The sequence below is a fragment of the Thamnophis sirtalis genome, unplaced genomic scaffold (genome assembly GCF_051295495.1).
Source record: "Thamnophis sirtalis isolate CommonGarterSnake01/CBP01778 unplaced genomic scaffold, rThaSir2_p1.2 scaffold_1, whole genome shotgun sequence".
Lineage (NCBI taxonomy): Eukaryota > Metazoa > Chordata > Lepidosauria > Squamata > Natricidae > Thamnophis > Thamnophis sirtalis.
In genome coordinates, this window is record NW_028261381.1 from 123,729,842 (window position 1) to 123,752,291 (window position 22,450).

Genomic DNA, 22,450 nt, shown 5'->3' on the forward strand with positions numbered 1-22,450 from the left:
TGAAAAAAGTGATTACAGCCAGTACTCACACTTATGTGAGAACCGGGGCCTTGAGGCTGTTAAAGACTGGATGAGAGCTAACAAACTGATACTCAACCCGGAAAAGACCGAGTGGCTGTTGTGTTTTCCTCCCAAAAATTTGGTTAACGTTCCATCAATCAGGCTGGGGGGGCAAAATTTATACCCCTCAGACAGGGTCCGCAACTTGGGAGTCCTCCTGGATCCACAGCTGAGTTTTGACCACCACTTGTCGGCTGTGACCAGGGGGGCATTTGCCCAGGTTCGCCTGGTGCGCCAGTTGCGGCCCTACCTGAACCGGGAGGCTCTCACAACAGTCACTCGAGCCCTTGTGATCTCTAGGCTGGAATACTGCAATGTGCTCTACATGGGGCTGCCCTTGAAGAGCATCCGGCGACTTCAGCTAGTTCAGAACGCGGCCGCGCGAGTGATTATGGGCGCACCACGGTTCGCCCATATAACACCAATCCTCCGTGAGCTGCGCTGGCTACCTGTTGATCGCCTCCTGCCAATTAGCTCCCTGCGTCCCATCAGATCGCACAGAGTAGGCCTCCTCCGAATTCCATCCGCCAGTCAGTGCCGACTGGCGACTACGCGGAGGAGAGCCTTCTCAGTTGCAGCTCCGACATTATGGAACAACCTCCCCGTGGAGATTCGTACCCTCACCACAGTCCAGGCCTTCCGCACAGCCCTCAAGATCTGGCTATCCCGTCAGGCCTGGGGATAGGATTACTCTCACCCCGCCCGAATGTTGAGTGAATGTTGTGTTTTTATGGATAATTTTCTTTTATTCACGATTCTTTTTCTTTTAAGTCTTGTCTTGCACTCCCTTCCCCTCATTGTTGTAAGCCGCCCTGAGTCCCCTCAGGGAAAAGGGCGGCATATAAATCCTCAATAAAATCCTAAAATCCTTATGACTGTGGCAGCATCCCCATGGCCATGTGATCAAAATTGAGATGCTTAGCAACAGGCATGCATTTAAAATGACTGTGGCATCCTAGGGTCAAGTGATTTCCATCTGCGACTTACCTAGCTAGCTTTCAACAAGCAAAGTGCACAAGGAAAGCCAGATTCGTTTAATGACTGCACGATTCATAATGACTACAGTGATTTGTTTAACAACTGTAGCAAGAAAAGGTCATAAAATTGGGTGTGACTCATTTAACAACCACCTTGCTTAGCAACAGAAATTCTGGTCCCGTTTGTGGTCATAAATCAAAGACCTACAGGAAAATGACCTCTGTGACATTTTAAAAATCCCTTGTCTATTCATCTGTATTTTGCCTTTTCAGTCCCTTGTTTTTTATAATTGTTTATGTAATTTATTTAATAACTAATATTTTTTAAAAAAATAACCACTAGTGTTATGAATGAACAGACCAATTAGTCAATTTCTGTTTCATTTCCCATCAATCTGGCTATCACACTCAAAGTGGATCCCTATTATAGGTAGTCCTCAACTTACAACAGTTCATTTAGTGACCATTCAAAGTTAGAACGGCACTGAAAAAATTGACTTGTGATTGTTTTTTCACACTAACAACTAGTGCAGCGTCCCCATGGTCACATGACCAAAATTCAGATGCTTGGCAACTGGTTCATATATATCATAGAAAGGCAAATTCTGCCTGTCTTTTTCTGCTACCTATTAAAAAATGTTTTCAGTCTTGTGTTAGTTCTAGCAGTGGGGTCTAGTTTACCATTGTACTTCATTTCATTATAGGCCTACACTGTCACATTACTTGGCTTTTAACCAATGAAATTGATGGGAGTTCTGCCATTTTCCTCTTTTATCATAAAATAAAGAACAAAACTGTGCTGCATTTTTTTTTCTGATTCAGGAAGGGTGAAGAAGAATGTCAGGAACTATGTTGAACCTAGTTCAAAGAAAACTATGGGTCATCACCTGGCCAAAGTATAGGAAGCTACTGAAATACAGAAAGGATTTTTGAAAACCAACTTCATTTCCAGTTGATTTACTTGTAGGAGTCCAGCAGTTGAAGGATGCAGTGTGGAAAATTCATTAGAATGAATTTCGACAGTGGATTTCGGCTGATGGAATTTATATTTTAAAAAACAGGAGCCTTTGAAATAAAAGGTTTAGCACCTCTAAGAAAAACAGTCTACTTGTAATTCTGTATTACTTAACATTACCTATAACAGCTCTATAACAAATGATTATAGCTATTCACCCTTTTTCTGTCTTCAACCATATTGCTCAAACAGGAATTTTAATAAACTCTAAAGCATGCAACTATTCTAAAAAATTAAATTGGTCTAAATAAAGATATCACCACTACGTATATTTCATTCTGATTCTTGTCATACATATAGGTAAGACTAGAAATCTGGTTCAGAATGAGTTGGCACAACGTTTTATTTGGTTCACCAGTCATGGGATCAGATATTTTAATGGTTGTTCCAGGTGGCCTCCAGGAAATACAAAAGGTCTTGAGAAAGACACATTTACAACTGGTGAATTATTAACGCTGATCACAGTATATAAATCTCTACAGGAATTTTCTCATACCCCACAATGTGTACCAGATTAACTTATGATTTGGGGTGGGGGTAATGAATGGGGAGGACATTGGTCATACTAGTTTGGAAGCAAAGGTACCCTTGATCACAAGGGCCAGATCAAAATCAAATTAAATTTTACATTATGAAAGAGGAGGGAGGAAGTCACATGCAAAATTTGCCTATCAACCACTCTATCCTCTTGGTTTGGCAGAATTATACTGCAAGACTGAGGGTTAATTTTGAAGGTATAAATTAATGAAATACATAAATAAAAGCCTGCAATCCCCATTGTAAAACATTCTGTCAAAACAGGCTGCATTTTGTCACATTGCATTTTTAGGACAAAGCAAAACGCTAAAGGCTATGACAACAACACTGAGGCTGAAGGGAATTCACTAGATAGAGAATCATAATTCTGCTTGCAATGAACACCCTCGTCTCTTCCCATTATCAAAACAATTAATCTTTCTTTTATAAGGAGGGTGTTGCCTTGCTCTTTAGCCCACATACTTCAGTATATACCGTGATGAATATTTATCTGTAAGCATCGTATTGCTCATATGCTTTCATTTTAGCTTTCCTGCAGTCCTGGCTCTTACACTTTTTTCTTTCCTTTTATAAAGTTAAAATTGCTGCCAGCGGATGTTCTCTTTTATGTCTACAGAAGCGCATGTAATTTCAAGAACCATCTAGACCAAAGCACTGCCTGCTGAGAGCAGCCATGCCAGCGCTACTTCAAATGCAAAAGGCTAGGTTTTTTTTTTTTTAAGTAAGGACAACCCACGTTAGCTTCCAATTAGGAGAAATAAACATTCTTCTTGCATTGATGTACACACACATATATCAACTCTTTCAGTTTAGGAAGACTTCCTCAGAACTGCTGTGTGATCTGGCTCCTGGCCAGCCATATGATGGCTTAATGACAGTGCTACGTGCAGTGCGTGAGGCTATCAGCAATCAAACACTAACTTCGCTCCTGAGTACACTTCACAGAGAAACGGCTGAAGAAAGGAAAAGCATATACAAAACATACAGAAATGATTCTTGCTGAATTCTTTCAGAAATCAGGGGGGAACGAGGATGGAGCTTGTTTGTCTTCCCACTCCTTTTCATGACACATATTCAGAACTTTTCTACTTGTTTTTGTGTTGTTTGTCTCTCATACATTCTTTGAAACCTCAGCTCAGGAGAGTGGGCCAAGAGGGAAAAGCATAGCAATTTGCTATTGTTTTTCTTTTTTTTCTTTGAAAAAAACCCTCAAAATTCTAAAGCCCTGTTTTGACAATTTCTAACTTTAATGTTCTTTTACACCTTCAAAAAATTGCTGCCAGTTTTATTTCTTCTGTGCATTAAAGACTGTGAGATACATTTTGTAAGAGAGACAACATTCACTATTGCTGGGGTTCACAGCAAGGGTTGGGGGGAGAGAGAAACACCAGCTCCTCCTGAATGTCTTCCTTGTGAAGGAACTAAAATAAATTTTGAAAGACAGTAGTTGGAAACTATTTAGTTGAACATAAAATGCTACTTTCCCCATCAGGGAGAAAGCAGCAGAGTTGAAGATGAGCTATTTTATTTATGTTTTTCCAATGTCCTTTTAATGTTACTGATCTTAGGATCATTTCATCTTTTTAAAGTAAGTCAACAGAATTAAAACAACACATGTATAACTTAAAATTGCATTTAAAAATGAGTGGAATTTTTAAAAAATGAGTCCATCTGTTTCACAAGGGAAGGCGTACCTCTGATCTGATAAAAACACAGTGGCCACTGCAGATAAGGTCCTGCACTACTGGTAGATAACAAATAGTGAAGGGTTTATGGCAGAATTTGTTCTATGCATCCTAGAATTAAGGAGCAGATGTAAAGAAAATGTAAAGATCATCTAATATAATCCTTCCTGCAATGTCAATTCAGGATCTGCTACATAGGATAAGATTCTATAATAGGTGCTGTTTAAATATTTCTAGCATAAGAGAGCCAACTATCCTTTGAGACAATCTGTTCTATTGTCAGTTTCTCTAATGTTTAGCAGAAATCTATTCCTCAGCTATTTCCACATAAAGGTTCTACCTTTTTCTCTAAATCAACAAATAAATCTGTTCATCTTCCACTAGGCAGCCTTAGATATCTGAAAGGCTGTTATGTTTCTTCTTAATCTTTTCTCCCCAAGCTAAAGATATTCAGCTCTTTCAATCATTCCTTCTAAGATGTGGTTTTCAGACATCTCCACATCCTGCCTGCCCTCCTTTGGATATATTTTAGTTGGTAAGATCCTTCTTAGAAAAAAATAAACTGTCAGAAACTTCAGTAATCAGCAAAAGATTACCCAAAATACTGATGAAAAAACTATGAAGGATAATGAATAACAGAAGAACTCGACACAAAATAAACAAATACTCAAAGATAATTGGGGAAAAAACTAAGACAACAGGGTGGGCTGCATTGTGTACTTCTTTTGGTTTAAATGCATATGAGCCATGGTTGCACAGTGGTTAGAGTGCAGTACTGCAGGCTTCCTCTGTTGTCTGCCGGCTGCCTGTGATTTGGCAGTTCAAATCTCACCAGGCTCAAGGTTGACTCAGCCTTCCAAGGTGGGTAAAATGAGGACCCAAAATTGTTGGGAGCAATATGCTGACTGTAAACCGCTTAAAGAGGGCTGTTAACCACTGTAAAGTGGAATATAAGTCTAAGTACTATTGCTATATATTACTAATGAAGGTGAATATACTGTATGTGTTCCAGGATAATGTTACAGGATCCAATATGGGTCGGTCACCTGAAGGTGTGTGGATGATGTGACCATGGTGTTTGAGGGTTGGGTCAGGAAGCTTAAGCATTGTGCCAGCCATTGAGCCAGATTATACGTAGGGGTGTCTGTCCTGAGGATGAGCTCCAGCACAAGTCTGAAAGCTGGGAAAACTAAACCTCTGGTGTCAGTGACCAACTCAGATTGGATCCTGAATGCATTGATGCTTTAAAGCAATATACATTATGAGTAATGGGACATCCTAGTCTTCCAACTCATTCTGGGGCCAAACTTCAGGCTAACAAGAATATCCATAAAGTTACAGATGTCAGAATGTCCAATATATACATACACATATATGTATATACCTCTCTCTCTCTCCCTCTCTCTCTCTCTCTCGTATGTATGTATGTATGTATGTATGTATGTATGTATGTATGTATGTATGCATGCTGCGATATAGGCTGTGATATAAGCAGTAATGGACAGTTAGCAATAGCAGTTAGACTTATATACCACTTCATAGGGCTTTCAGCCCTCTCTAAGCGGTTTACAGAGTCAGCATATTGCCCCCAACAATCCGGGTCCTCATTTTACCCACCTCGGAAGGATGGAAGGCTGAGTCAACCCTGAGCCGGTGAGATTTGAACAGCCGAACTGTAGAACTGCAGTCAGCTGAAGTAGCCTGCAGTGCTGCATTTAACCACTGCGCCACCTCGTTAGTGGCTAGTGTTGTTAGTGGCAACACTAGCAGGTAATAGCAACAGGAACATGTGTGGACCAAAGCAACATTTATCCAAAGACATCATTGTAAACTGGCAAACAATGTTGCAGTTTATAAGCAACCACCAAGCAAGCTTCAAAGCATAGTTTGGAACAGTGGTATTTGCATATATTGTGATCCAAAAGTTCTCTGTACTTGCAGCTCCTACTACATTAGTAGGTGGAAACCATGATCAAGTCTAAACTCAGGTCAAGATCCATCAAACAGTGCCCAATGTAGTCAGTGTTAATGCTCAGCATGAACAGAGAAAATGTTCTGTCATAACACAAGGGATACTCAGCCTTGCAGGAATCTAAAAATACATTCTCATTATAGTCATATGAAACATCTTCCTCTTTTTCAGCATCAGACTGAAATTCAGACATGATTAACTTAAAATAACCCAAGGAGCTTCATTTCAAGTTACTCTAGATAAAAACTATGAAATAGTTTATGAAACTAACCCTTGAGTTTTGTTTGTGTCCTTTTTCCTCCTGTGCATGCACATCCCAAAAATTAACTCCTGGTTTCTGGCACGCATGCAAATCTTCCAGTTACTGCTGTGCATGCGGACACACCAATCAGGTGGCCGACGCACAAGCTCATGCCAGGAAATGGAAAACCAGCTCTTCCAGTTTCCAGCACTGATGCGCGCACAAAGGCCAGCTGATCGGCACATGCACATGCGTGCCATAAACCCAGAAGAGAAACAGCCAATGCTACGCGTGCCAGGCGAAATGGCTCTGCATGTACACATACTATAGGTTCACCATCACAGGTCTAGACATTTCAATTCTTGCAGTAACAACCCTTTATCTCCCTCTATGTAAATGAATTATTGTCGATCATTTGTAGGATAAAAATTAAAGTGTTGCACTTCAGATCTTCACCCTGATATTAGGTGGCTTGGCCCTTCCCAATGGGATCAGGAAAAAGCATTTCTCAGAGCTATATAAGGTTTTCCACCACACACACACACACACACACACATCATAACGATGGGCACATTGATAGTTAATAATCAACTTCTACTTCAATTACAAACTGTACTAAACCTGTGCTATAAAAGCAGACTCTAGACCAGCAGACAGAGCAGATAGGGGGGTCAGGTCTGTTGCTAATGCAATGAGATTTATATCAATGGCTCATTGGTGTTACCCAAGTAATCAATGAGAAATAAATGCCTTAAGATATATAACCTACCATGGAGGAACCCTGATTATTTCCTAGTTCATCGATCATGCTGGAAACTGCTACACGGAGAAAGCAAGAGTATTAATCTCCTAACCCAAGAAGCAATGACCCCCTCCCTCCCCACACCTTTTTTTTTCTTCAACAGATACAGCTTTTTTGCTCAAATGGAGATATATAAATATATATGGTTTGTCCTTTGGATATGGAACCTAGAGAGATGCTGCCACCATCTGACAATAAGAATTGTGTTTTAGATACTTAAGCTACAGTTACCCTCAGTTTAGGTTAAAAACAGAAAGCATTAGAAGAGGCAGTCAACCACAGAATTTTTATATTAAACTGTCTATGAAGACTTTCTTACATTCTGTTTAAATATCAAGGTGACACTATAGCAAAAAAAAGGGGAAAAAACACTGATTCCACCCTCAATGTTGAAAATATTCCTGTGACTACATAATAAGACAACACAAATGACTCCTCCTGGTTGCTGACTACATATGAGGGCCAAACTTTACAGAAAATAAACAACTAATATATTGTAGTGTAGTGTAATTGTACTGTACTGTTTGCTTCTTTGTTTTAAAACTAGATTTTCATAATTGCATTAAAAGCACAAGAGGATCCAAGCTATGCACAGCCTGTCACCATTTAGAGAAGGACAAAACACACATGTAAGATGTTCTCCTTGTTTCCTAGAGTTACTTAAGCCCTCACTTCACAGAATAGCTCCTTGAAAGCCTAAAGGGGACTTTTCAAAAAGCTCCAATTTTTGACAGGCAGAAGTTTTCCCAAGGGCAGAAGTGCTTACCAAATCAAGGCCTTGCTCTGTAATATAGGAATCTGACAATTGTTGATATGCTTCCAGAATCAGTCAGCAAACACAAAGCATTTCTATGTCTCTTTGTGCTGTGCTTTCTACAATATAGATCCCAAACTATACTACCTCCTAGATACAATATTCCCCAAAACCAAACCAAGCCTCTGTTTGGAGCTATAAAATTGTGCCTAATCTAAACTTAATGCTGCCAAACACCCTGTTGTAGCTAAACATTGTAATTAGTGAAACAACCACCGTATTTCAATGACCGTATTAACTGCTGTAAATGCAATTGATTTTTATTGTCAAAAAATTTCCTTTGTTGCAACACATTATTACTCTGATTCTGTGCAGGTTTGCAGGAATTTACTCCCAGTCTTCCAGAAAGAAGCAAGTGGTAATTTTTTTCCCAGTGAAACCTATTAGGGAACAATGCCTGTGACATCTAAAAGGAGGGATGGCCAACTACAAAGGAGATATTGACTTGGATCTCTAAACTACAGCAACTTTGTTCTTATTGCCCATTAAATTCTGCATGCTGATGCTTTTGAGAAAACAAAAGGTAAAAGTAATGGGGAATTCAAATGTCATGATTTTCTGGATCAGTCAACCAGTTAAGATCATTACTGCGTCCAATTATTAAAGCAGATGGACCAGAAATTTGTGCAAAGGCAACAGACATCTGCCCTGGGCGATGAATGTGACCGTTGGCAAAGTTTCTAATTTAGATTGCCAAAAGTTCAAGAATTCAACATCAGTTGCCTATACTTCATATGATATCATAAAGATAAGGTAGGAATGTTAGCAATAAATATGTGATATGAAATAGAAACATGTGTAAATTAATATGTGTAAGTCCAGTGAAGATTAACGGGAAAAGTAGCAACATGTCTTAAACCTTAAATTGCTATAAACCAGAGAAGAAATAACTCCTAATGATGTAAGGGAGACAAGCAGCAGCCAAAGCTGGCTGTTATTTGGAAGTCATATACTGAGGAAGGTTGCCTAGGGGAAATAAAATTATGAAGCTGAAGCAGAGTGTGTTGATGTCAAAATAAATGATTGATTAAAAATAAAAAAGAACAGACCCTATCTGGTTGTTGTTGGTAAGGGAGGAATGGAGTGGAAGAAAGCATTGCTCTGCCCCTCCGAATGGGGAGTGTCTCTCAGACAGAAGAATATGGAATAAGTGTCCTACACAAACAAACAGAAGAAAGGCTGGAATGGAGGCTTAGCAGTCTTTGGAACTTGAGTCAACCCTGACCTTTCCTTTGTGGGCTTTCTGAATTTAGGATTTCTTCCAGATGTTAGAAAGAATCTCCCTCTCCAAGGTCACAGCCCTACTCTCCAGCTTCAGAGAGTGGGAGAGAGACACTATGTTCCGTGACTTAGTCTACATATATTCTTCAAAAATGAAAAACAAAATGAACTTACATACACCTGCAAGCACAATGGATTGACTGGATGATGACTAATGTAACTCAATACCACAGACTACAAATCATAGGGATGGGTGACTTTGCAAATTTTCCTCTGCCTTTTCATGTGAAAACTATTTGTAGTATTATCACAGGGTTGACACAAGACATTTCAATCTTCACAGATGAAAAGCAAATAGCAAACTCCCCATAAACCAAGGTACAAAGTATCTAAGATTTGGCACTTGAAGCAGAATTCCAGTAATGGTCAATCCATAACACTAATTAAATAATGACAAAGCCACTTTCCTTACCCCTACAGTCGGGTGATTGAGGTGAGCACCTCACTTTTCCTACGATAGCCTCCTTAATCTGGTAGTGTGGAGTTTCTCAGAGATGACCTTGGAGAAATTGCACAGCAACAAAAAGCATGTTTTCAGCCCCAGAAATGAATATATTAGAAAGACACTTAAACTGGCTTTGCCTTAACTCCCTAGGATATAAGAGGGAGATAAATAAAAACACAGACAGCTTTCAAGAGCCGATTACTAAAGCTTATCTCAATAAAGTTTACTTTCAACCATTCTCGAAGAATCAGTTTCTTGACCTGGTCTACCTGTAAGATATTTTCCTGAGGGTTAGCTGCATACACGTATGCAGCTAACTAATACTGCAGTTCCAATGCATCTGGAGGCCTTATTTTGCTATACATATAGAAAATATTATAAGCCAAGGTTTACAATTCAGGATATTTCTTACAAATCCTCAGATATTTACTTCTTGAAGACAGTTTTTTTTAAATAATAAATTTAATAAATCCATACAGCATTAAATCTAGTAAAATGAGACTTTACTGGTTTTATCATGTATTTTTATGATAACCCCACTGCTATTTATGACAGTGAAAGCAATAGGTTAAAACAAAATATTCATTTTTATATATTATCCCAAATAAATAGTCCAAGAACATATCATATTTTTAAAACAATTTGCATAAAGTCCATTCAGTGCAGCTGAACCTTTTCTCTTAATTTTCAGCATTGACTTAAAAATTATTATGATATTCTGACTATCATACAAGAGATGCATTGGTGCACTGGTGCAGTGATAGAATGCAGTATTGCAAGCTAATTCTGCCCACTGCCGGGAGTTCGATCCTGACCGGCTGAAGGTTGATCCATCCTTTCAAGGTTAGTAAAATGAATACCAGATTATTGGGGGCAATATGCTGACTGTATGTAAAGCAGGCTGTAAGGCACAGTGAAGCAGTATATAAGTCTAAGTGCTAGTGCTATTATGCTATTATGAAAAAACAGTAACTTTCCTTAGGGTCAGGCCTAGAGGTTTATATTAAAATATATTGTTTTATCCCAAAAATATAAAAGTAAAGAATGAATAGATTTTTATTTTACCTTATTCAGGTAGCATAGACAGCATGCAATAAAATAGCTTTTTAGTTGTTTTATTTTTAACATATGCAGAATACCTTGCATTTCATAAAAACTGCTTTAAAAATGAGATGACACAAAACTGTTCAATCACTATTACATCTGCCACAAATGCTCAGTGACTTCAAGATGCACGTCTCATATGAAACCTACGCTGAGACATTTTTTTTCATATACTACAACTCTGTGGCTATCTTGGATCGTAAGTTGAAATCTCAAATTCATGAAAACCAGGGATTACTTGCTAGACTGTAACCAAATGATAACTATTTTCACCACTCAAATATCACAGGCAGAACAGTTCACATTTAATTAAGATGCCCAACAAAGACATGTGGTAGGGGAAAAAACACAGCGGCATCTATGTAAAGAGATGGAAAGTTATTCCATCTTTTATTCAGTATATAACACATGCCTAAAACAACCAGAATGTAAAACAACAGAACTATTAATTTTCACTTGCTACTAAGACACAATTAACTGCTGTCTGACCTAAGATGAAAGATCTCCGCATAAACTGTTTCCCCTTAGCACATTCCAGATTTTTTCATTTACTTATGCCCATAAGCTTATGAAAGAAGAATGACATTTATTATAGCAGCTGATTCAAGAAGGAAATAAAGATACCAACGAAATTTGTAAACTCAATTAGACACCTGGAATTCCTTTTCCAACCAAACAGGTTTGCCTTTCAGCAGATACACTTGTTCACATCAATCAGCATAATGAACATCCATGTCTTTCCATTCATTAGGGATACTTTTCATGCATTATTCATTTTGAAAGCATTTCTGGGGGTGAAAAGAATTATAATAAAACATGTAAGCAGAAGTAGATTATCCCATACTTAAGACAACCAATGTCCATCTATATTCTCCAGATGTATGGAGACTGTAAGTCCCAGAATTCCCAGGTAATAAGTGTGCAGCACGTTGATGAGGAATTCTAGGCACCAGAGCAGAGGTGAGCTCCAGCTTCTGTTACACATGGTTCATTCAGGGATGCACTTTGCGTGCATGTGCTTAATGCGTGTTATGCATGTGCTTGATGCGCGCTATGCATGTGCTTGATGTGTAGTAAAAAAATTGCTTCTGCGCGTGTGTAGAAGCAAAAAACAAGATGGTGGCATCTATGGTGCCGCCAATAGAACTGGTTTGGGGGCATGGCCGGCCGAGTTACTACCTATTCAGCAAACCGGTCTGAACAAGTAGGAACCCACCTGCATCAGAGTATCAGACACCACAAGGCATTGGGCAAGAAAAGACTCTCCTGTGAACTGTGTGGGTTCAAACAAAACTAAACCATAAAATGATTTGTCTGGGTTTAGAGAATTTTAAGGCTCAGAGGAATACATTATATGAACACAGACTTTTGACAAACCATGCTTGGTTATGCCTCTGCTAAGCTGTAAACATCATTTGCTTCTTTTTGTATTTTGTGCATGCCCAATAATTTATCCAATAACCATAGTTAAGCAAAAATGGGTTATTATGAAATGTTCATTATGCTCAATATTACTACACTTCAATTATGGTATACAGTCTTTCAGCCAGTATATCCTACATAGTTTCCTTTATGGAATGGAGAGAAATCACTTCAGAAGGAAATGACATCCAGACAGAATTTCATCAATTTCATTCCAGTTTAATATAAATACTGTAAACCCAATTATATGGATCTTTTTCATGAATCCATTGTGTCAAAAATGACACTAATCCTATGCATATTTAGTTGGATGTAAGGTCTTCTGAATACAATATGATATTTTCCAAATAATCTTTATTTTTTTCATTTTAAAGCAGACATCCTCATGAGTCAAAAGGTACTGGATGCAAATTCTGTATGCTGAAGGTGGCAGACAGACTGATCACAGACAAGAAGCCACTTGCTATCTGGGAAGCAAACATCTAAGCATTGCAAAGAAAAATAAGAGATAAGGACGGTATGAAAAAGATGCCATACGAGATAAACCCATTTCCATCAAAGTGCAAAAAAAATCACTGGAAACCCAAAAATGGGAGAAGAAAAGCCCCAAATCTACCCAAGAAAAATCTGGAATGATACAGAGTCTTATGGAGGAGAATGTTACATAAACACTCCATGCTGTAAAATTTTATTACTGTTAATGTAAGATTTTTTTAAAATCACAAGTGCTATAGAAAATATTTTGAAGACTGGGCAGTTTTCTTCCATTTGTGATACCAAATAAGATTCCATTCCAATACACTAATTGCATATGTGTAGGGTTATTTCCAAAATAATTGGTTAACTTTTAAACTGTTAATTACATTATTAATTTTTTGAATGAAATCAGTAAACCATTCTCATATTCATAGATGATAGATAGATAGATAGATAGATAGATAGATAGATAGATAGATAGATAGATAGATAGAATTTTTGCTGATAAATAAATGAAGGGAGACTAGTATAGATCCATTTCGAGCTATTTAGCCCCCATCAGCTAGCCATACCCTTATCACCTGAGCCAAGGGAATCATTAGAAATTTTGTCAAGACACTTAGTAAGCCCAAATATGGGAGGGAGCATACTGCTTCCCTTTGCCCTTCAGCTCCACCCTAGGAGCCTTCCAGGCCAATATTCAATACAAAATGATTTCGGCCTGGAAGGCTCCTAGGGTGGAGCTGAAAGGCAAAGGGAAGCAATATGCTCCCTCCCATATTTGGGCTTATCAAGTGCTTTGACAAAACATCATATATATAAATAGACACACACACACACACACACACACCAATCAAGACCATGTTAGAAGTCCATGTCCTCCAGATGTTTTAGGACTACATTTCCCAGAATTCCCTGATAGCAAGAGCATATTAATGAGGAATTCTAGGCGCTGGAGTATCAGACATCGAAAGACAAGAAAGGACTGTTCTATGCATCATGGTTCACACAACACTAAACCATAAAATACTTCGTTTAGGTTAGAGAATTTAAGGCTCAAAAGAATGCAGTAAAATAAAAATAAAATATAAAAATTAAGAATGGTTCATCAAAATTTCAAAAACATATGTATTTCAATGTTCTTTTAATGCTTCCTAACTATTTCCTCCTTTTCTTCTAAAAGTATATGATGATGGATATCACTGTTTTAAACTCCACAGTAGGCTAATTTGCTTCTACTGAATTCACAGGAAATGTTGCTTACAGAGTCAAAAATGTTGATTCTATTTTATAGGAATAAGAGCAGAATAATAACCAGCGGCACTACTGATTTACAATCTGATTAAAACTAACCTGCTGCTATATTTTGATTCCAGGGAAACAAAATAAAAGGCCTGGTATACCAAGAATCCAGATAAAAACATAGGGCATTTAAGTGGCATGACAGATAAAGAATCATTTATGTAGCAGAAAGATGACGAACATGTAGAATGTGGGGTTTGTTAGATAATTAGTTCTCCTCAAATGACATCCACAAAATATGGATTCTCAGTCTTCATAAGAGATTATTCTATTTCCCAGTCAGAAGATTCACCCTCTCAGAAATGTGTACTCTATCATAGTTCAGGCCAAGACTTCTATATAGACTGCCGATCTATATTGATCAGTAATTTCTACAGCAAATGTCACTCTACAGTAACATTACATTTTAAACTCTGCCTTTTGCAAGAACATTATGACTAAAAATATAACAAAGAGCAGTTGAAAAATCATATCATTATATTGATCTTCCTGCATCCAAATTAAATATTCTAACTTTTTCATGACAGAATGGGATGTTGCTTTTGCCACACAACTGAGTACAAGTATTTTCAAAAAAGTGTTCTTATTTTTCCACAGAATTCTAGAGCTAGGTCGCCTTGTTCACACTGCTTAAATGAAGTTAAATTAGATTTTTTATTAGATGAGATAATATTTTTCATAATCTATTTCTTTTGAAGACTCCCTGTGATAAAACGGATGCCATAATTATTAAATATCACATCACTGTGATATTTAAACTATAACCACTGGCAATACATGGACAATGCATGATACACAGACACAATGAACTAAAAAAATCACCTACGTTGTGTTTCACTTTTTAAAAATACTGTTAGAAAGATAATGGGAAAAGCATGTTTCCCATAAAGAAAACAGAAAACATAGAAGCAGGAAAACAAAAGCACATCAAACTGGAAAATTATAACACCTTGTTTTTTAGGGGGGAAAGGGAAAAACAAGAAGCAAGAAATAAAACCACTAAAAACCTATACTTGAAAATAATATCAACTAATCTTCCTTGACAAATACAATATAAAAATTAGTTTTGATACAAAGCCACAGCAACTGCTCCGGGATCTCTGCCAAAGCTGAATTCATCTGATATTACAAAATGATTTTTGTGTTCTATTTACAATTCTAGTGATTTGGGTCCAGTTTGATGAACACGGGTCAATAAAATGTGTCCTTGGTTAGAAAAAGAAAGACAAACTGTGAATATTTCTCCAGGATCATGTACTGTAAACTACTTGCAATGCTGCTTTCCAAATATGAAACCCTTTTGGGACTTATAATAAACAACAGCAGCTTCAAAGGTGTTAAGTTTTCAGCAATGCAATAGTGAATCTTGTTCATATTGCCGCTAAATTTTAAGCCCAGAAGAGAAACACATTCACACTTCTGAAGCTTACAGATCTTTGGGATTTAACAGTCACTGTAATTCTTCAAGATATGGACAGCTACCAATGAGGAGAAACAGTCATTATGAGTTGGATCCAAAACAAGTTTTCTAAAAATTGATATATTGAAGTTGAGATGAGAATTATGACCATCTTACATTCATTTGATTCAGTGCAATTTAGTTGCCTTAAAATCTTGCTTACGTCAGACCTTATCTATACTTACTACAGATGGTCCTCAATCTACAACCATGTGTTTAGTATCATTTCAAAGTGACAACAGCACTGAGAAAAGTGACTTATGACCATTTTTCACTTACGACATGGCAGCATCCCATGGTCACATGATCAAAATTTGGATGCTTGGTAAATGGTTCATATTTATGACAGTCCCGGGGTCATGTGATCATCTTTTGCAAATTTCTGACAAGCAAAGTCAATGGTGAAGCCAGATTCACTTAACAAACATGTTACTAACTTAACTGCAGGGATTCACTTAACAACTGTGGCAAGAAAGTCATAAAACGGGGCAAAAGAAAAAAAGACCCTGTCTTATTTTTGGGAAAACATGGTATCTATTATGTGAGACATTAGAATTTGGCAATTCTTTTGATGAGAATTAAAAAGGTTTTGCATTTGCATCCTTCTGCACTCCAGGCATCATTTTGAAAACATTTTGTAGCTTTCTAAAATACAATTAGATTTCTTTAGAAATCCATGCAAGCAGGCCTTAATGTTCTCCTACGATATGTTAACATGCCAACATTATTTCAGTTAATGCCAATGGAGAACTAACCAAAAGCATTTGATCCACTTTTGATTGTCATAGGATATAAATGCAATAAAAAATAAAATATACCTGCCCAGCATTTTAAGCTAGTGTATAGCAATATGTAAAAATGATTGAGCTATAAATTTAAGATTAGGTGATCAGGACACAATTATTTTGTTTTTATTAGTTACCTTAATAAGAAATGTTGACTTCTGTGCCTGTATAAAATGTTATCTTAGTCTGTTTAAAACTAAGAACAATGTGACACTTTTGCTTTCAACTATGCTTCTTAGTAACAAATATTATACCTGCCTATGCTTGACTTTTTTGAAATGGAAAACATTAAGATAATTACTACTTGCTAGTACTGGTTTTACATAAACACTCCAGGTTGGTTTTATAACTATGCAATGTCAGGCGTACCTAGATAGAACTAAATCTTACCAAGAACAAAGGCACTTGTTCCCAAGATCATAGCTCATTTAAAATAATTATTTTCAATTTGCAAAATTTTGTAATTAAATACTTCTAGTGCAAGTGTAATAATTTTTTAATATAAATATATAACAACTTTTGGTTGCAATGTACATTTGATTCTTCTTAAAAATTCCAACTCCTGGGAATAGCTTTAAGCAAAACTTAGATACGTCTTTCAAATGTTGTTCATTAAAAATTCTTGGATTAAAATAAAGTCACACCCCCTTACATTTTATAGGTGAGATTCTTTTTAATATCTTTAGATACAGCCTGAGACTTCTAGTTGTCATCCCAACACAATAAGAAGGAACCAGATGATAGAAACTGTACTACTGTGACCAGAGGATATGACATTTCTTCAGCATACTCAGGAAATCAGGAACACCCTGTGGTAATGTGCATTATTTACATCATGGATGACGTTCCCTTCCCTTCCATTTTTAGGGCTAGCCAGCATGACAGGCTCTGCACTGTCCTTAGGCTATAATTAGGTCAATTGGATAGATGAAGTTTGAATTTACTATCATGAAACATTAATGTTTAGTTCCTACAATGCAAATATTAACTATATACTATGACAGCTATATTTAATTTTGAAAGTGATTGGAAGAACATGAAATTGAGGGTCTTTTCTGCATTAGGTATTATAATATTATGGCAGGTGAGTGAGGTTTTTACATTTTTAATTATTTGCACCTTGTCATTTGGGCAGAATACAAGTTTAATATATTATTATTACTGGTTTGTCCCACAACCAGCCAGATGTTTAAAATGGATTTGTAATTATTATATTTATCCATGTTCATCAATTTAAACACTGTGATCTGAGGAGGATGTGTGCATGCCTGTGATACAGCACCTTTTAAAATAATGAAGAGTTACTGAATCTCCTCCTCTCATCAGCAACGTGTTGTGACAGATGGGTGAATTGTTGCAAATAACCAAATCAATTAAACTGAAAACCAAATGACAAGAACTTGGCTTTCCAGACATTCAATCAACATTTTTTTCAAGGCAAGTAATTTTCTCAAGGTTCCCTGTGGGAATTAACTATAAGCAAGCTGACTTTTTTGAGGGGTTGGTTGGTTAGGAAGCCTTCACACTGTAAATAATAGGTTGGGTAACCAGACACATACTGTCCACAATACTTCTAGGCACACTTTCATACTGAATTCAATGGGATCTAGTTCACAGTAAGTGTGCTTACACCTGTCATTTTGGAACTTTAATTGTCACGAAGAAGAAAAAACATGTCTAGATAAAATTCTGATCAAGAATTCCACTTGTGACCCTAAATAATGAAGCTTTAGAAAAGTTTAATTTTATATTCTGTAGACTAAAACATTAACAGAAAAAGAGCTTTAAAAATTCTGATTCATTCAGTCACTAGCAGAAAGAGACAGCTTTTGAGTATGATTTTGTTCAAACATTTAAATAACACAATTCACTTTTCTACTTTTTTGCTTTGAAAAATCTTTATGAATAAAGTTTGATACAACGGGGAAAATACTAGTATAGCTACTATGGCAGGCCTTTTTGTTACACCGCTGTGATCCTTGTAATAAATTTAATAAATTATTATTAACCTTTCTAAGCACCACTGAATGTTTTATGTCAGTAATCCTAAATACATTTACTAAGCGGTACTTATTCTGAGTAAACACCCATTGGTTCAGGTTAATAAAAATTTGAAGATGTATAAGAGTTACATTACAACAAACTTCAAACACCAAGAAGAATGAACTCTTGTGCACAAACATTCTGCAGTATCAATTAATTTATTAATTACTATAGATTTTGTCCATGTAGTCAGTTGTGCAGTGGACTGTATTGGAATATATATGCATAAATTAGAAATGTAAGAAAGTTAATCCCTCAAGACAAGTTAAAGTAGTTTGCTAAACACTTGATATCTGAGCACAATGAGCAAACTCAAGTTTAGTTCAAGCAGACTTTTGCAAATGTTAACAAAGTGAGGGTGTTGCCTAAAGCAGCACCAGAAAACTTTTACAGATTTATTCTTTTAACTTCTCCCCCCTCAAAAAAAGAAATACTCTGCATATAGGCAGATTTGTCATTCAGACTAACATAATCTTATTAAACTTAACTTCATACATTGTACATTCATTCATTAGCTATGCAATACATAAATACGCAAAGTTGTTAAACTTACTTAGACATCACAATGGAACTTATTTATATGAAAAAGTTAATTCCAAGATTTTTTAAAAATGAGAAAGACTGAAATGGCCCCTCTATGTGGCACTTTAAGATCACCAATTAATTCCAGGAGCAATAATGGAATGAATGAAATAAAACCAGAAAGTCAAACATCCAACATCTTATTTTTAAAGCTCTTACCTTAGACCTTTCCTTGACATAGTATTTACCCAATCTACTGCCACAAAACATCACCAGCCTATCTACCAGCGACAAGAGAAAGTTGATGGCCTCGCATCCTTCCTCGGTGCCTGCGATCCATTTTATCTGGTCTCCTCGCAAGTGTCTCTTGGAGATGCCCTGGCGCTGGCCGGCCAGTTGACCGTCGTGCAACTCCCCTCTATAATGCATTTGTTTCACACATTCCAAGACGCAGTCCCCTATTATCTCGCCCAAGAAATTGTCCAAGTAGCAAAAGCCAATATCGCGCAAACAAGGTACAATGTAGTCCAGGGCGATTTTCTCCAAGTCTAATCTCATAATATCGCCCAATAGCATTTCAGTAATGCGATTGATTTCTCTCCTTTAAATAATATCCAAAAGAGCAATCGAGCATTTGGTCACAGAGGCTGCTCGGGTGTCGGGTTATTCTAACAAAAGGAATCGGCCGCTCGCTTAAAAGAATATCTAACCCCCTTAGATGTCGGGGTGGGGAACCGCAGCCAGGCAGGAGTTGATCTGTCAGGGAAGCAACGAAGCGGAGCGCTCAAAAAGTTTTGCTGAAGTAACACTCGGTGTTCCGTGCAACCAGCGGTCACCGTCTCCGCTCCTCGCCACTCCTGGCGACCCAAGCAAGACTGAAAAATGGAATGGAAGGCGATTCCACCACTTCCCCGGGGGCCCCGGGGGCTGCCTTCCACCTACTGCAAGAGGAACACCTTGGTCGACAGACAATTGCTGAAGCTCTTTGCTATCGGTGTAGATCAGTGTGAGACGTGAACACCCCCCCTCTTTTTTTGGGCTGATAGGATCACTCCCCCTTTTTGGGGAGCCACGTCCGGCAAAACTGCTTTCCAATTTATTCACCAAGGCAAGCAGATGGGCCCCCTCTCTGATTTAATACGTCTGCTACGTGCAGGATGTGTTCCCAACTTCTACAGCCAGCGGCACGTGGGTGGAGCCCCGGCCCAGAAACAATCTCTGCCGCGCGCGCTCCCACACATCAACCAAGGGGAGCGTGGACGCAGCCAATCAACGAAGAGACGAGGTGTGGCTTCGGGCAGCGCTTCCAGCCACCCTTCTCCTCCCGCCTCCCGCGCCCCCCCCCTCCAATTGCCGCGTGGGGAGGAGGGAAGTCGAAGAGCCGCGTGGCTGTAAGGAGGCGTGATTTGGGGCTTGCCAGGCCTGGGGACCACACTCCGAGGGGGGCGTGGCCTCCGCCATTGAGGAATTCTACCCCAGCATGTACGCTTCTCGTGCGGGTCACATACTACAGGTCAATGTAAACAAACGGAAGGCAAAGGGTGTAAAGCGCGCAAGTGACAGGAGAGTTTCTTTTGGCAAATGAACCTAAACGAAAGGGGTTGAGTTTACAAGTGCTCAGCATTTTTCCCCCGGAAGGCGTCTTCCCATTTTTTCCCCACACCTGACTTTCTGCAGACAAAGCCTTTCAGACGCACAATTGTTTTATAAGCGACGTTAGTCGTATTTTAACGTTTTAAGTGCAGATGCTGCATCCAAAAGGCTCCTACGATTTTAACCGAATGGATACCGCATCTCGTATATGCCATCTAAAAATAATAATAATCATACCCGATTCTTGCTGCGTAACAATATTTAAAAAGATCAACAGGATGAAACTTCTGAATAAAAATCTTCGAGTTGGACTTCCGATGAAGTGTATTTGTATGTTTCTGAAAAAGTGAAATGAAAGAAAAAGAAAGACAGAGGAATTGCTCTTGATGTTGCGATAATACCCCTTCTTGTCCGATTCGGAAATCAATCGCGTGTAACTCGTATTATCTTGTGTGAATCCGACCCTGAAACTTGTATTTTACTAAGCGAACGGATCAAGGTATTTAAAAGAGAAAAATAATGCCAAGACAAACAAACATACAAGAGGGACCAGAACGGCACAGCTAAGAGTTCAGACTCCAAGTGGCAGCGAGATTAGAAACTTTGGGAAAGTTGTGAAGAACAAAGTCCTGGATACTGAAACTACTAACCTTGTGTCTTCCTCTAATTTTGTAATGCCCCAGCTTCCCATCTGCGTACATGATGAGCTTATCCATTTTTTTCAGGAGGTAGCCTATGTTCTCACATCCTGGTTCACTGCCCTCTACCCATAAGATCTTGTCCCCGCGGATGGCTTTGTTGCTGCCCAGTTTCTGACTCGCCAGGGCTCCGTCCTGGAATTTGTCACTCAGGTGCAAAGCCAGGACTTCTTGGAAGATTTTCTCGGCTATCCGGGATCCCAGGAAATGGTCTACAACGCACAAGCCATAGGCGTTCATGCAAGGCACTATATAGTGTAAGACTAGCCTCTGAGCATCTCGGCGGTGCTCTCGGACGGGCGCCCGCTTAGAAGGCGAAGGGCCGGGGGGCAAGGCGCCCTCGGCTACTCGCACTTCGCCCGAGTTGCCGGGGGAGAGGAGAGCTCCCAGAGAGCCCTTCGCCGGCGCATCCGGCTGCTCCTTTCGCCCGGCTCGGTCCCCATCCTCGCCGCTTTCGGGGTGACCGATGAAAATCTTCCTCATGCTTTCTACTGAGTCGCCACTTAGCTCGGTCGGAGGCTGCACGGCTGCTTCCCTGCCCGAGGCCATTTGCGGGCAAGTCAGATCCGCCTGACGGCCGGCATCGCCTTACCAGGGCGACTGCATGCCGCTGCTGTTGCGTGTGGCCCTGCCCGAGCCGGCCCCGTGCGGGAAATGCCATGTTCGCCGCACACTACCGGATACCAGAGGACAAGCCGCTCGGGAGCGTGCACACGTACCAATGAGAGCGAGCGGCACGTTGGCCTCCCGCCCCCCCCCCGCCTCCCTCGATCCCGCCTCCTTCCCGTGCCGCCGCCTCCCCCGCCATCCCTCGGGGACACGGGCTGGGAACACGCGAGATCCAACGAAGCGCACGGAAAACTCCCGGTCAGTGCTGGACGTGCAAGGGAGAGAAGGGAGTCTGGGATTGGTACGTGCCTTCTCTTGTTGGGAACGGCCGACGTGAGTCACCCCCAAAAAATGGAAAGCGCGCGGGAGCTATCTTTTTTCCGTTCACCTGGATGGACCCGGTCTTTCTCCGAAATAAATATTTATATTTATACATTCCCCCAGACCCTCACTCCTTTCATCTTGTCCCAAGCCGGAGATCGTGAAAATGGTGGCTGCTCGCGAGGAGTTCCATCTACTTGTTGGATGGAGCAATAATGCCGGGTTTATAGCGGCGCAAACATTTCGAGCAGTAAATATTTTTCATAATCCCCTCTTGAAGAAATCT

At 39.1% G+C, this 22,450-nt stretch overlaps 1 protein-coding gene across 2 annotated transcripts in view; it reads right to left on the reverse strand.

Moving 5' to 3' along the window:
- Positions 1-21,855, reverse strand: part of EGLN3 (egl-9 family hypoxia inducible factor 3) — a 38,422-nt gene extending 16,567 nt beyond the window's left edge. Inside the window, exon 1 of one of the 2 annotated variants that reach the window (XM_014052330.2) lies at positions 21,187-21,855. In XM_014052330.2, coding sequence (XP_013907805.2) covers positions 21,187-21,783 — 597 coding nt within the window. In that variant the 5' untranslated portion in view covers positions 21,784-21,855. Of the gene's footprint in view, positions 1-19,162; positions 20,055-21,186 lie in introns of those variants that run through there. The other variant, XM_014052331.2, reaches the window with a different exon arrangement.
- Between the last annotated feature and the right edge of the window lie 595 nt (positions 21,856-22,450).